Source organism: Callospermophilus lateralis, chromosome 18, assembly GCF_048772815.1.
Source record: "Callospermophilus lateralis isolate mCalLat2 chromosome 18, mCalLat2.hap1, whole genome shotgun sequence".
Taxonomy (NCBI): Eukaryota; Metazoa; Chordata; class Mammalia; order Rodentia; family Sciuridae; genus Callospermophilus; species Callospermophilus lateralis.
The window spans coordinates 41,413,998-41,427,865 of NC_135322.1; the positions used below are offsets into that span (position 1 = coordinate 41,413,998).

General features: G+C 52.2%; 2 protein-coding genes across 2 annotated transcripts in view; one reads left to right on the plus strand and one right to left on the minus strand.

Annotated features, from left to right (window-relative positions):
- Cngb1 (cyclic nucleotide gated channel subunit beta 1) overlaps positions 1-1,414 on the minus strand; it is a 66,054-nt gene extending 64,640 nt beyond the window's left edge. Inside the window, 1 exon segment of the mRNA XM_076837843.2 lies at positions 1,347-1,414. The gene's annotated coding sequence lies outside the window, so the exon portion shown is untranslated.
- A 5,117-nt stretch (positions 1,415-6,531) lies between these two features.
- Positions 6,532-12,747, plus strand: Spmip8 (sperm microtubule inner protein 8). The gene is made up of 7 exons (XM_076839497.2): positions 6,532-6,754; positions 10,043-10,104; positions 10,395-10,569; positions 10,962-11,023; positions 11,244-11,308; positions 11,640-11,672; positions 12,717-12,747. Exons 1-7 carry the CDS (start codon positions 6,532-6,534, stop codon positions 12,745-12,747), a joined length of 651 nt encoding a protein of 216 aa, XP_076695612.1.
- Positions 12,748-13,868: the final 1,121 nt, after the last annotated feature.

Consider the following 13,868-nt stretch of genomic DNA (forward strand, 5'->3'; position numbering starts at 1 on the left):
AAAGTATACTTGGTGATTAACATAAGAATGGAAAATCTGTTCTGTTTAAGATAACATTAACCAATATTCATGATGGGGTCTTAATTTTTAAGATAAAACGCCCATTGGACCTTCTTTTTGGTTTACGGTGATTGGTATATTCACACAATTCAGCCTCTGTTCTCCTGTCTTCTGTGAATGAGAGGTACATGGGACCGTGAGACGGGACCCCTGCAGGATAGCCTGGCCCGGTCACCACCATACAGGCCAACGCACCAACTCCCAGCTCTGATGGCCCCTTCCAAGGCCATGCTGGATGCCAGCCTGCCCAAGGCCATGCCCCTCTCTGCCAAGGACCCCAGCCCCTAGTTGGAAAGGGCAGACTCAGGCCCCAGGATCCCTGCCCCAGCGCTCAGCTCCCCAGTGCCCTTGGCCACACCACCCTGACCTCTGTCCCTGCTCTGGTCTTAGCAGCCACCTTCTCCCATGAGAAGCTGTGGTGGGGACCGACCCCTGGGTAAGGAGTCAGATCAGCCTCCAAACAGGTGAACTCGGGCCAGACATGACCCCTCTTGTCTTCCAGGTCCCTGTTGGGTGGGGCACGTGGACCCAGTGATTTCCCAGATTGGGACAGCTCAAGGTCACACGTTTGGGGTCACAGATTCCACAGCAACCACAGGCAGCCCCATGACACTCCATACAGCCAGGTCAGTATTTTCATATGGAGCACAAACAGGTCAAAGGTCGTGACCGACATTGACCAAGCTGAGTTTGCCCGACATCTGCCCCACATCTGCCCCAGGGGCACTGAAGTTGCCAAGAGTTGGCCTCTTCTACGGGCCTGACCTGTACGTCCTCTCCCAGCGAGCAACGACTGACCGTGACTTGTGTGAATCTTCTAGAAATGACTAGGGAAGCTGTCTCCAAGCCCAACTTTTCTTCTTCCCCTAGACACTGCCATTTCCTCCTGGATGGGAAGGAATGTGGGCAGCCCCACCCCCACCCATCTTGCTGCCACATCTTGCTGACTCCACTTCATGAGGGAGACTCAGGCCAGACAGGGACCTGGGAGTGGCAGCCCGGGGAACCATGGTATTGGATTACCAGCATGTTCAGTATCTTCTTGGAAGCTGGTGAAAATCCAGACTCCTAGGTCCCTCCAAACCCTCTGGGGAGGGTCCAGAAATCTGCTTTTCCCAAACCGCCCTAAAGATCCCGACTCATGCTAAAGTCTCAGCCCTGCAGAGGGAGGAAGAGGTGGAGAGAGGGAAGCCTTGTCTTTTTGGTCCTGATTAAATGCCTTGTTGGAAGCTGAGCATGTGGACACCCTTGGGGTCCCACCAAGCCACCACCTCATCCTGAATTACCTGCTCAGATGCCAACTGCCAGCCGGGAATCACCTTCTCGCTGCCACTCGCTGCCACTCGCTGCCACTCTCGGATTGGCCTCTGAGGCCCAGGGGGATTAACCGGCGGGGGCTGGGCCGTGTGCAAAGGATTAGCAGGTGCCAAAGGGAGGGGTGGGGTGGAAAAGAGATGATTGATGCCCAGGGAGCCACAGCCATCCCCGAGTGTCCAGCAGGGACCTGGGTCTAGATTTGGGGCCCTATGTGTTGCCAGGGAACCTGCCCAGGTACCAGGGCCTGGCTCCCCTCATACCTTGGCCAAGCCAGTCTGACTGGCTGCCAGGAGAATAACAGTTTGGAGTCCTGTGTGGTTCTGGGAGACTCCTCAGGGTGACAGGAACTTGTCAACTCAGTCAGCAGGAGCAGGAGGTGTACCCTGCTGCCCAGCCCCGATGCCAGGGTTCACAGTGTTGTTGTTGTTGTTGTTTTTGTTTTCCCTGCTGGCTGTCTTCAATAGCTTGAGCTCTTCCAGAATGACAGGGTTCCAGGACTGAGACTTTAGATCAAATCTGCATTAGTAGGGGCTCTCCAGAGAAACTGAACCAAGAATCTGGAGTCCAATGTCCAAGGGCAGCAACAAGAAAAGACACGCTCACGCAGGGAAGAAGGGCCAAAGAATTTACCCATTCCTTCTCTTCCCTGTTCCATCCAGGCCCTCGTCAATCGGATGGTGTCCCGGCACTGAGGGCCCTTCTCCTCCACCTAGGTCACCCATATGCCAATCTTCTTTGAAACACCCTCACAGACACACCCAGGAGTGGACTTCACCCATTCTCTAAGCATCCCTAGTCCGGTCCAGATGACACCCGGAACTAACCATCACAGGATCCGAGGACTGGTGGACCACTGGCTGCATCTGATCTGAACTGAGCTGGACCCCAGAGGGGAGACAGAGACCTGGGGCTCCAGGGCTGCAAGGAACAGGGGCCTAGGGAAGAGGGAGGGGCTCAGTGAGGAGGCAGGACCTGGGTGGCAGATTGGGTTGGTGAACGCTCAGCAAAGGGCAGGCAGGGACTTGACCAGGTGCAACGTTTGGGGAGTTCTTCCTGCGCCCTGGGCAGTGGCCAGCCCGGGTGTGTTGAGCAGGACAGACTTAGGGCCTGCCCTCCTGGAGCCTGCATTCCAGGGGAGGAGGCAGAGAAGGACAAATTAAGAAATATTGCCAAGTATGCCAGAGCCACCAAAGAAACCAACAGGTCAGAGAGGTGTCATGAGGGGACCTGGGTAGGAGGCTCCAGGAAGAAGCAGATCTGTATTTGAGCTGAGACATGAAAAGCAAGAAGTCTCTGCCCTGAATAGATCACATGGCGGTGCTCCAGAGAGAGGACACTGCAGGGGCGGGGGGGGGGGGGGGGGGGGAGTCCCGAGGCCAGAATGAGTCTGGAGGAGCAGAAAGGGCACCGGGGGGGCAGGGAGTCCAGTGGGCACAGAGGAGTGGGGGAGGACGGGAAGTGGGCAGGGCGAGACCCCATAGGGCCTCTTGGCCTTAGAAGGGTTTGGCTGATGGACCCTGGAAGTCCATGCCTGAGCTCATCGGAGCTGCTCAACAGAACCCCTTCCACTGGGTAATTAATAAACAACAGGAAGGTATGGCTCCCTGTTCCAGAGGTTGGAGGTCCAGGGGGCAGCAGATTTGGTGTCTGGTAAGAGTTTGCTCCCTACAGATGGTGCCTTCCACGTAGCCCCTGAAAGGAGGGTGAGCAAGCTCTCTCTGGCCTCTTTTATGAGGGCCCCGTCCCCTTCACGAGGGTGTAGCCCCCCTGCCCAGTCACCTCCTGGAGGCCCACTGTTGCATGGAGATTAGGTTTCAGCCTAAGGATTCTGGGAAGCACACACATGTAGACCCCGGCCCCCGTGGTGGGCAGAGTATGTGTGGCTGTTGTGTAGCAGGCAGGCGCGGGAGCAGGAACTGGTGAGGAAGTCCAGCCTGAAGAGGGACAAGCTAATCTGTGATGAGGTGACCCCTGGGTTTCTCCCCTCCAATGCGGGGTGCTTCAAGACTTCTGATAGGCAACACCCTCCTGAGGCCAGGACAAGGACAAACCCAGCGGCACCTTTCAAGGTGACCCCTGTCCTCCCCCCATAACCATGCCAGGCTGCCCCTCCTCACAGCACCTCCAACAGGGCTCTGCAGGAACAGGAACTCAGCTGCCGCCTGGGCGGGTGAGTGGTCACCTGCGTAAGCAGTGATGGTCACCCTGGCCTCAGACCTGATGGGGACAGATGACAGGTCTGAGGACTAGGCTGGTGGCAATAAAGATAGGAGGAGGGGAGGGGAGGTGTTGGTTAAACTTGGGCAACTGGGAACTTTTACCAAAAATGAGAGCCTGGGTCTGGAGGTGAGGAGGAAGAGTTTTGAGGAAAAAAACACTTCTGATTCGTTAAGTGCAGTAGGTAATGGAGTGTGTGTGTGTGTGTGTGTGTGTGTGTGTGTGTACACACCCCGATGGTCCATATATACAAAGTTCAAGAGGTGAATGACCTGATGTACTTATGGCTGCAAATATATCTAATAATACCATAAAGGAAAGCAGTGGTTACACTACAAGACGGGAACAGTTGCTTCTTGGTACCTTCCATGTAGCCCCTGAAATGAGGGGTGAGCAATGTGATACATGAGGCTTGTTGGACATGTGGAGCATGCCTGTGATCTCAGGGACCCCAGAGGCTGAGGCAGGAGGGTCCCAAAATGAAGGCCAGCCTCAGCAATTTAGTGAGACCTTGTCTCAAAAGATAAAAAAGAACCAGGGATGTAGCTCAGAGGTCGAATGCCCCTGAGTTCTGTCCCCAGTACTGGGGAGAAAATGTGGGGCTTTTGAGTCTGGTTTCATTTATGTCGCTTGTTTTTGAGGTTCACCTACCTTGGAGACGTATACTTCATTTCTTTTTAGTGCCCAGAGCTTTCCAGGTATAGGCACACCACGGTTTGCCTATCAACTCATGAATCTGCGGATACTAGGCTTAGGTCTACTTTTTGGCTATAAATTATGATGCTATGGGGGCGGGGGTTGTGGCTCAGCGGTAGAGCACTCACTTATGACGTGCGAGGCCCTGGGTTTGATCCTCAGCACCACATACAAATAAATAAATAAAATAAAGGTACTGTGTCCAACTACACCAAAAATTTTATTAAAAAAAATATAAACATTGGCATGGATATACACATTCACTTCTCTTGAGACAATCCCTAAGGTAGAGTCTTCCATATGATCCCATCATACTGCAAATTGATGTTTCACTTCATAAGAAACTGCTTAACTGTTTTGCAAAATAATAGCCCATGTCTTGACCTGGGTAGTGCTTATAGAAGAGTCTCAATTTATAAGTTACTTCTGGTTAAATTATATATTGATGTACTTTCTTAATTTCTTTTTTTATAACTATAGAAGTGTTAAAAAATAAATTGGGGGTCGTGGTGGTGAATGGAGTGAACTCTGGGAGTTTGAACTTGGGGATGCTGCTCTGGGGTCTCCCTGAACGATGAGGCTGGAGCAACTGTGAACCAAACTCTACACAAATCTAAGCAGGGGTCCTGGGACCTGTCAGATTCAGAACCTGGGCAGGTACATGCAAAGCATATGCAAATATATACAAAGCAGCTCAGCTCTACCTGTTTCCCTCACCTGGGGGGTCCTGGTCCCAGAGCTTTAAGGTGCTAGGCTCAGGCACTCACAGCCTGACCTTCCTGGGAGGGAGGAATCCTGCACCCCTGCAAGCAGCTGGGGATGGAGTATCACCTGCTAATCCCCAGCCTGCTGAGGCCACCACTCTCCCTGATCCCCACAATGACCCTGGATACTGGCCACAGCTAATCTCTACCTTGAGGCCAATGGCTGGTAGACAGTGCAGTGCACCCTTCCTGAAGTTGGCAGGAAGGAGAGAGCCCTCCCAGCTCCCAGGCACCCCTAATGCAGAGTCTAGGATGCTTGCCTATACAGACAGGAGCCTTGAGGCCCAGAGAGAGACAGTACCTAGTCCAGGGTCACACAGCCTGGGGTGGGCTCAGCAGCCATCCTGGGTCTGCCCTGGTCTGGCTGCCTCCAGGGACATTTCCCAAGATGCCTGGCTTGTGCTGAAGCTGGGGAAAGCCTAACTTTCAGGAAGGCTAAAAGGAAGTGCCCAACACATATGGACCCTGGCATCGGGCCCTGCTCAGAGCCTGCGGTTGCCAAGGAGCAGCGTCCTCACAATCAGGCTGGAGTGGGCATTGTCTCTGCACAGAGTTTCTTTATTCTGCTGTCCACGGGCCTGGCCTGCCTCCCTTCCTCTCCTGCCCACTGAACAATCAGAAGAGCAGAGAGTCCTTAAAGCCCCGTGCACCAGGCCTGTGCCCTGCAGATGAGGTAGTGGCTGTCAGTGGGTCAAAAGTGGGGTGCCCTCTCTGCCCTCCTCTAAGGGCTCCACTTCCCTGCCCTTCCCCACCTTCCCAAGGCAACTTCCTATGCCGCGTCACCATGCCCTCCCTGTCCCTCCATGACCCACCGTCCTCTCTCCTCCGGCCCACCTAGCTCCCACCAAGACATATTGAGCTAAGTCAACAAATTCTCACTAAAGTGTGAATGACTGAAAAGGGCTTCTGGGAATATCTGCTATTTGGGGTGGGGGACACTTGGTAGCCAGCAAAGATTTTCTAGTTCATATGTGTCATGTCTCTCCTCGTGTTTAAAGTGGTTTTATGTGTCTCTGTAAAATCTGGGGTAAATGCCAGATGCCTTAGCTAAGGAAATTCAGGATTGGACACCCAGAGCCATACAGCTTTCCGAGTCACACTCCGAACCCACTTGCTTCACCTTTTCCTGTTCACTACTTAATTCAAACACCACAGCTTCTAGACCATTCCTTGAATGCCCCAACTCCAGCCTCCCCAGATAGATAGACACACACCCTACACTGACCTCACAGCCCTTGGAGCAGCTTGTGTGTGTATCTGCACACATGTGTGCATATGTGTGCATGAGTGTGAATATGTGTGCTGAGTGTCCCTGCCACCACAGTAGAACTCTGAAAAATCACCTGGCACAGAGTAAGTGCTCAATAAACCCTTAACTAGGGACAAATCAGCCCAGGCTAAGGTTGTCCCCCCACGGAAGGCCATTACCTGGGATGAGCCCGGGGAGCCCTTCATGTATACGCTTTGCTCTGCAGCTATGGCCCGCATCATCGATGTGGTGCCCTGGGACGATGGTACTGCCCACGTGTATGCATCCCCGGCCATCTTGCTCCCGATACCACGGCAGCGCCAACCGCTGGCCAGCGTGAAGCAGCAGCTCTACCACCCGGCGCTGCCCACCCTGCGCCGCATGGACATGGACTCCGTCAAGGCCTGCCTCCCGGATGAGCACTGCCAGTCCACCACCTACTGCCGCAAAGGTCAGGCCGCCTCACCTCCCACCAGCACTGGGCCCCCATGGGGACTTTGCAGAAGGGACAGGTCGACAAGGAAAGAAATCTTGGAGGGAAAAGTCACGAGTGGCAAATGAAAGGGTTGAAGGGGCCAGTCTCGGCTGCTCCCTGTCCAGAAACCTCCCTTAAGCTCTGACCTCGGTTTCCTTATTTGTGAAGTGGAAACGATGACCAGGGCCGCCTGCCTCACAGAGCTGTTGACGCCAGGAAGAGATGAGGTGGGAAAAACACGGAGAGCCACAGCTCGCACATAATATGTGCTCAACAAACGTGATTGCTGGGTCCCTTGTGAACGTCCTCTAAGTTTTAAGGGAACAACGTTGATTTTAGCATCCAATTCTGGAGGGGCTAGGAGAGGGGCTGCATCTGGTGATGGCCTTGTTGTTGGCAGAGTGTGGAGGTGGGGCAGGGCATGGTAGGGACAGAGTCTATGTGCCCGCATGGCTCTTATGGCTCTTATTAATGAAGACAGAACTGGGCAGAGATTGGAAGGATTACGCTCGAGACAAGGATGACTTGTGCCCGCCCACCCCTGTGTCCGGGAAAGGGAGAGACAGAGCCTTCACACCTCCCATGAACGCAAGGTCAGGCGGGCCTGCAGGGGAAAAGGGCCCACAGAACTACCCTGCAGGGACTGAGAGGGCTTTCAGGAGACAGGCCAACAGGACTGGGTGCCAGGATGGGTGCATGAGGAAGGGGGAGGTCCAGGGTGATATGCTCAGTGACAGGTGGGTGAGGATGTCCGAGCTTACACTGAAACCTCTGGAGACTCACCCTGACCCCTGCAACCAAGATGAGAAACACCCTGAAGGGAGCAGCGGGGGCAAGCCCCTCTGGTGAGGAAGGGCACCCACATGGGTCCCATCCAGAGGGCTCCGGCTCCCAGACTCCCACTGACTGGGCTGTGTGCAGAGAGTCAGAGAGATCACGGGTTCTCCTATTTTCCTGCTTCCAAGGGAAGCCAGGAATTTAGATCTTTAGGGAAAGCCCTGATTTAGTTCTGTATTGTAAGCAAATGCAGTGCTGGGGATGGACCCCAGGGCCTTGGGCATGGTGGACAGGGCTCTTCCACTGAGCTACACCCCAGCCCTAAAACTCAAAACGCCACAACAGTGAATATATTGACACCCCCTTACAGGTGGCCACTCTTGGGTTCTAATGTATCTTTCTGTTTACTAATGCAAACACAAGCGTGCATTCTATTGTCTTTATTTGTTTGTTTGTTTTTTGAAGAGACAGGATCTCACTCTGATGTCCAGGCTAGCCCTGAATTCCAGGGCTCCCACCATCCTCCTGCCTCAGTCTCCCAGGTAGCTGGTACAGGCATGCTCCTGTGCACTTAGCACAAACGTACATTATTTTGTTCCCCCAATATTTGTTATGAACATTTTCAAAGTTTAAAGAATAGGACTACGAGCACTCGTTACCTTCTATCTGCGTCCGTCAATGTTTTACCATATTTGAATTCCTCCACTCTCTCTACACACACACACACACACACACACACACACACACACGTCTACCAAGCAACTCCCAATGATACAGCCTTCTTCATGACACAATATCATTATCATACCCAGGAAAGTTAATAATAATTCTATAATATCTTATAACCAGTTTACATTAAAACTTCCCTAATTACCCCCCAAAGGTGTCTTTATAACTTAAAAAAAAAAAAAAAACGGACAGGGGCTTCCACCTGGAATGTGCATCGCAGTTGGTTTTTAGGTCTTTAGTCTTAGCATAAAACTACCTGTCTGTTTTTCATTCCCTGCTGTGATATTGACTTTTAAAGAGTCCCCAGCAGTTGTGGGACACAGTGCCTGATGGTTTTTGAGCAGCTGTTCCCTCATGGTGGTCTTTACCCTGCTAATCTATTTTCTGTGGATCAGTAGCTAGACCTAGAGGCCTGATCAGCCCCATGAGACAGTGCTGGCCAGAATCTTCCACAGGTGATGGGCACCATGTTTCCCCTAGAGTTGCTGCAGGAGGCATTCAGTTATCCTGCTGTTCATGCTGCTGAGTTTGATAATTTGTTTAAGATGATAACCAGAATGTATTTTCTTCTCTGCCTCCAAGAATCTTAAACTTTAGGCTCTAAGCAGGTATTTGTATACAGTAACTATTCTTTTGAACCTTGGAGGTTTTGTCTAGAGGATGTCCTCAGATTTTTTTCTTTTTTTAAAAAATATTTTCTTAGTTGCTTATAGACCTTTAATGAATGAATGAATGAATGAATGAATTTATTTATTTGTGATGATAAGAATCAAACCCAGTGTCTCACAGATGCCAAGCAAGTGTGCTACCTCTGAGTCACAGCCCCAGCCCCTCAGATTTCTTTTAGTAGCTGCACAGTGTGGATGTAGTGTAGTTTATTGACAGTCCTTGAATTATCTCCAATCATTTGCTATTACAAACAATACTGAAATGGCTTACCCTCTTCTTACGTCTGCACTTGTGCCTTTCTGGGGATAAATTCTCAGAAGTAAGACTACGGGGTCAAAAGCATGTGTGTATTTATAATTCTGATGAAAAATGCCAATTGTTCTCTTTAGGCTCCAATAAATATATACTCCCTCTGGCAACGTATGTCAAAGGCCCTATTGCACTAACTTTTTGGATTATTACCAGTCTGAGAAGTAAAAGTTGGTATCTTCATGTAATTTGGATATGCATTCATCTTATTATAAATGAGGCTCAGCATCTTTTCATGTTTAGGGGTCATCTGTAATTCTTATATTTGTGTATGGGCTGTGTATGCTTTTTTACCCTTTTTTCTTTACTTTTTTTTTCTTTTTTTTTTTTTTTTTTTTGGCTTGATTTCTACTCTTTGCCTTTTGTCTGTAAAATTAGTAAAAAATAAATTTCCAATTGCCTTTCGGCTTCTTTTCTATTTTGCTACACAGAAGTTTATTTTTATGTTGATCTAAAGTTGCTGATCTTTTCTTTAAGTTCTGGCTTTCTAGTTAGAATTAGGCCTTTCCTGCCCCAAATTTAGAGGAACTTGCCCACATTTTCTTCTAGTATTTCTATGGTTTCATTTTTTTTTTTTTTTTGCACTGAAATCTTTTATCTATTTGGGAGCTTATTATATTGTAAGAGGTGAAGATAGAAGTACTAGTTTATCTTAGATGTTTAAATCCATCCAGTATTTAAAAAAAAAATTAATGCACAGTGTGGGCCAAACCTTTCTTGAATGAACCTGGGACTGCTACTGAAGGGGAAGTCTCTTCTCCCTTTATCCTCTTTCAACAGATGAGTTTGACAATGCCCACTTCACACTCCTGGGGATCCCCAATCAACCCCTGCATTGCCTGGTGAGTGTTGTCCCTAACCCTGGGTTTGCAAAAGGCAGAAGCCTGCACCTAGTCCCAAGTACCTCTAGGCTCTACTCCCTAAGCATATCCTCAGCTACCTGTTTGGGACCTCCTCCACCACCATCCAATCCGGGTCTTCAACCTCAAACACACCCCGGGTCAGATGGGTCAAGTGTCAGCTCTGGGCTGTGAAACGATCCAAGAAGACCCTCCCCCCAAGTTCCTGCATCTACTGCTGTGCTCCTGACCCCCCCCCCCAAAAAAAAAAAAAAAAAAAAAAACCCTAGCAGGACATCACGCCCACTGGCCAGAAGCTCTGCTGCAAGTACCGTGAGGGAAAGCTGCTGCCCATCGTACCAGGCATCAACCGGATCAACTGGCCCTCCTTCACCAGTGCCATCGAGGACTGGTCCCACTTTGTGTCCACGGCTGGGGAATTCAAGCTGCCCTGCCTGAACAACAAGGGTCAGTCTCCCAGCTGCAGATGACGCCTACGGCTGGGGGAGATTGTAGGGCACTTGGGTCATTGCTGTGGCAGGGAGAGAGGACCAAGTGGCCAACCGCAGGGACAGGATAAGGGAGCTGGGGAGCAGCTGGAACTCGCGACAGAGAGCGGCTGAGGGACTTAGAGGCCGCGCTCATCTTGGGGAAGGAGCAGGGGGCCAGGGCCAGGCCAGGGGGAGCAACCGGGCTGGGCCTGAATGCTGAGCTGGTTCTGGAACTGGGGGTGCCGGGTCCGGAGACCCACTTTTGTCCAGCGCTGGGCAGTGGAGGTGAGGCTTGCTCTGTGGGCAGGGCTTAGATGAGGAAGGGTGAGGCTCGTCGGGGCTGGAGTCCAAAGTGGGCTCTTTCCTCAGTGGAGAGGTTCAGCGGCTACGCGGTGCGGTATTTGAAGCCGGATGTGACCCAGAACTGGAGGGTAAGGGAGATGCTCGCTGACCAGTCCCCGGGGATCCTGATGGGCGCAGCTAAAGCAGAGGAGATGCGAGGGGCAGGGACAGTGGGGACGGGGTGGGGGGACGGAGCGCAAGTTCCCACAGTCCCCAGGACTCAGATCTCCGGTAGGGATCGCTGTGGGGGCTGGGTGGGTGCCCGAGGTCCCGGGTTTACCAGCGCCCCACCCCTGTGGCCCGCCCCAGTACTGCCTCAACCAGAACCCCAGTCTAGACCGCTACGGACAGAAGCCCCTGCCTTTCGACTCCCTGTAAGTGATGCTACGAACCCCGGGACCTCCACCCGAGGAGGGAGGGTGGGATCTCAGCCCCTTTCCGAGCACACACAAGGCCCCACGGCGCTTGAAAATGTGAGCCCTGGGAAGTATTAAGTGGTTCGAATACAGCACGCGAAAATCGTAATTTCAAAATGAATGAATATTGAATTCGTACCAAACGGAGCACCTTGTCAGTCGTCCCCGGCAGCTTCACTCTTTCGGAGTGGAGGCGATAAGTGGGACGAAGGGCAACGTCATTATTCCGGTTTGCTGGCGGGGAGCGGGCCCCCCTGCACCCGGGGCTCACCTCTGCGTCCTTTCGCAGGAACACGTTCCGGCGCTTGGGCTCCAAATACAGGTAGGGGACTGGCCACGCCCCTGCCCGCAGCCGACCACGCCCAGGTCGCAGCTAGGGCCGCGGGGGGGGGGGGGGCGAGGGTGGGGAGGTTTCCGCCCATCTCCAGATCCCCCAGCCCTCCACCACCTTCTGGGCCCAGCGAAGGAGGGATCGCTAGCTGCTTGGCTCCCTAGAGATCCGAACCTGGCCAAAGCTCAGCTCCCTGGGGACTGGGGTGGGCGTGGAAAGGAGCTCATACGCTCTCAGGACTGGCTCAGAAGAGGTCGGAAAGAGGAGGGCATTACCTGGAAGGACTGAAGGGAAAGAAAGGTCGGAGGGGAGGGTGCTTCACCCCTTGAGACTCGAGAGCGCGGGAGCGCTGCTGCGAGCTGTTCTGCCATCTCCAGGATCTGGCCGTCTCCAGCCTTGCTTTGTGCACTTCAGCAATATCAGGCTCTTTGGTGTGCCCAAACCCACCGGCGCGACCAAAACCTCTTCAAAGCTTTTCTTGTGCTGAATCAGAGCCTAGATGGTCCTTCCTCCTCTGTCTGGAAAAGCCTTCCTCACTCTTTGAAGGCCAGTCTGGTTGTTCCACCACCCACCCACCCCCGAAGTCTTTCCTGAGCCTCTGCCTCTCCCACCAGCTCACACTCCCTCCATTTGGTCATCGCCTGGGCATCCCTACCTTATAGCACCCAGACGGCTGCATTCTCTTATTGATGGAAAGTTGCCCTCCCCCTCCCCCTGCACACACAGGGGGAAGCGTTCTGCTCTTACTACTGTAGGATGCCTAACGGAGTAGGTTTGTTAAATGACTGAAAAATTAGGGAGGCAGTACATATTTGAGGGTCTTGGGAGATACAAATGAGGTGAGGGAGGCAAATTTGAAAACCAAGAACAACCAAAATTAAAGGAAATAGGGAGCTATTGAAAGCTCTTGGGCCACACAGAGGCTGGGGGAAAACTGTCTTCAGGTGGGTTTGGGGAAAGACCTGGAGGAAAACCGACTGGTTTTTCTTGAGAACACCCTGGAGACCTCCACTTCATCCCTGTTTCTCTCCACAGCCGCATCAACTACCTGACTCCCTGGCATTAATCTAAGAAAAGGAGGCCAACCCCCAGACGGATGGAATGTGCCACCTCAGGTCCCCAGTGGGAGAGGGCATATGGTGGCACCACTCATCTCCCCAGAAGTTCAACCTGGATAGAAATAAATTTAATGCTCCCTAAATGTGTGTGTGTGTGTGTGTGTGTGTGTGTGTCTGGGAGGGGGTGTTACAGAGGCTGGGAAAGAGTCAGGACCACAGGATGACCACATCTTACCTTTACCTTCCTGTCCCCTGCCAACTCCTGTAGGACCACTGGGAAACTGGAGTGGGATGTTTGGTGACCTTGGGTAAGAATGTCAAGGTCTAAGCCTCCAGCCCAGTCAGGTAGGCCTGGGAATTTCCTCATGCACCTGTTCCTTGCTCATAGCCTACACCAAAGTCCCTTCACCTCAGATCCTGAATTTTAGTCATAAGGAGAAAGGGAGGGTGTCAGAGATTTGTTGGTGTCTCTTTCTGAAGTGCTCACCATACCAGTGTATGGCAGGCTTCCTGGCACCCAGGGATTCCCTAAAGTAGAGGCAGGCTCTGGGAGGCTGGCATCCATTCCCTGTGAAGCAACAGAACATGGAATATAAACCTGGATGAGGTGCCTGAGATGAGAACAGTCCCTGTTCCCCAAGGCTCCACCAATAAACATCATCTAAGCAAAAAGTTGTTTATTCTACCCACAAGGAGGTAGGATTAGCCCTCCCTGCCCAGCAACCTCCAAACCCTAAGCCCCTCCTGTAAAAGGAAGGCATGATGTTGCAGCCCAAGTACAAGGTCACCCTGCTCCAAGGGGCTAGGGAAGCAGCTCCTCCGCCTGGCTCAGGAGTCAGGGCAGCTCACAACTGTGCCTAGTGCCTGGACCTTCCAGACACGTCACCAACCCCACCCTACCCTACCTGTGGGCAGACAGCAATATCAGGCCCAGTGTGGGAGACCAACCTTACAAGTGACTGGGTTACATTCCCCAGCTGGGTGCTGAGGCACTCAGTCACAGAAATGTGGCAGAGCTTTCCCCACCCTTCTTGGGTTTGAGGGTCAGTATCTCGTGCATGGGTGTGTCTTGCTACAGCCCCATGGGCGAAGCTATGCTCACCTGTTCCTTTGTAATATAATTCCTTGC

What these genes read in the sequence shown, in the direction of transcription:
- Spmip8 (XM_076839497.2), top strand. Translation starts at nt 6,532, where the DNA reads ATGGCCCGCATCATCGATGTGGTGCCCTGGGACGATGGTACTGCCCAC. An exon ending in GCCCTGCCTGAACAACAAGG is followed by an intron (nt 10,570 to 10,961) that starts GTCAGTCTCCCA and finishes CTCTTTCCTCAG; the next exon opens with TGGAGAGGTTCAGCGGCTAC. An exon ending in CGCTTGGGCTCCAAATACAG is followed by an intron (nt 11,673 to 12,716) that starts GTAGGGGACTGG and finishes TTCTCTCCACAG; the next exon opens with CCGCATCAACTACCTGACTC.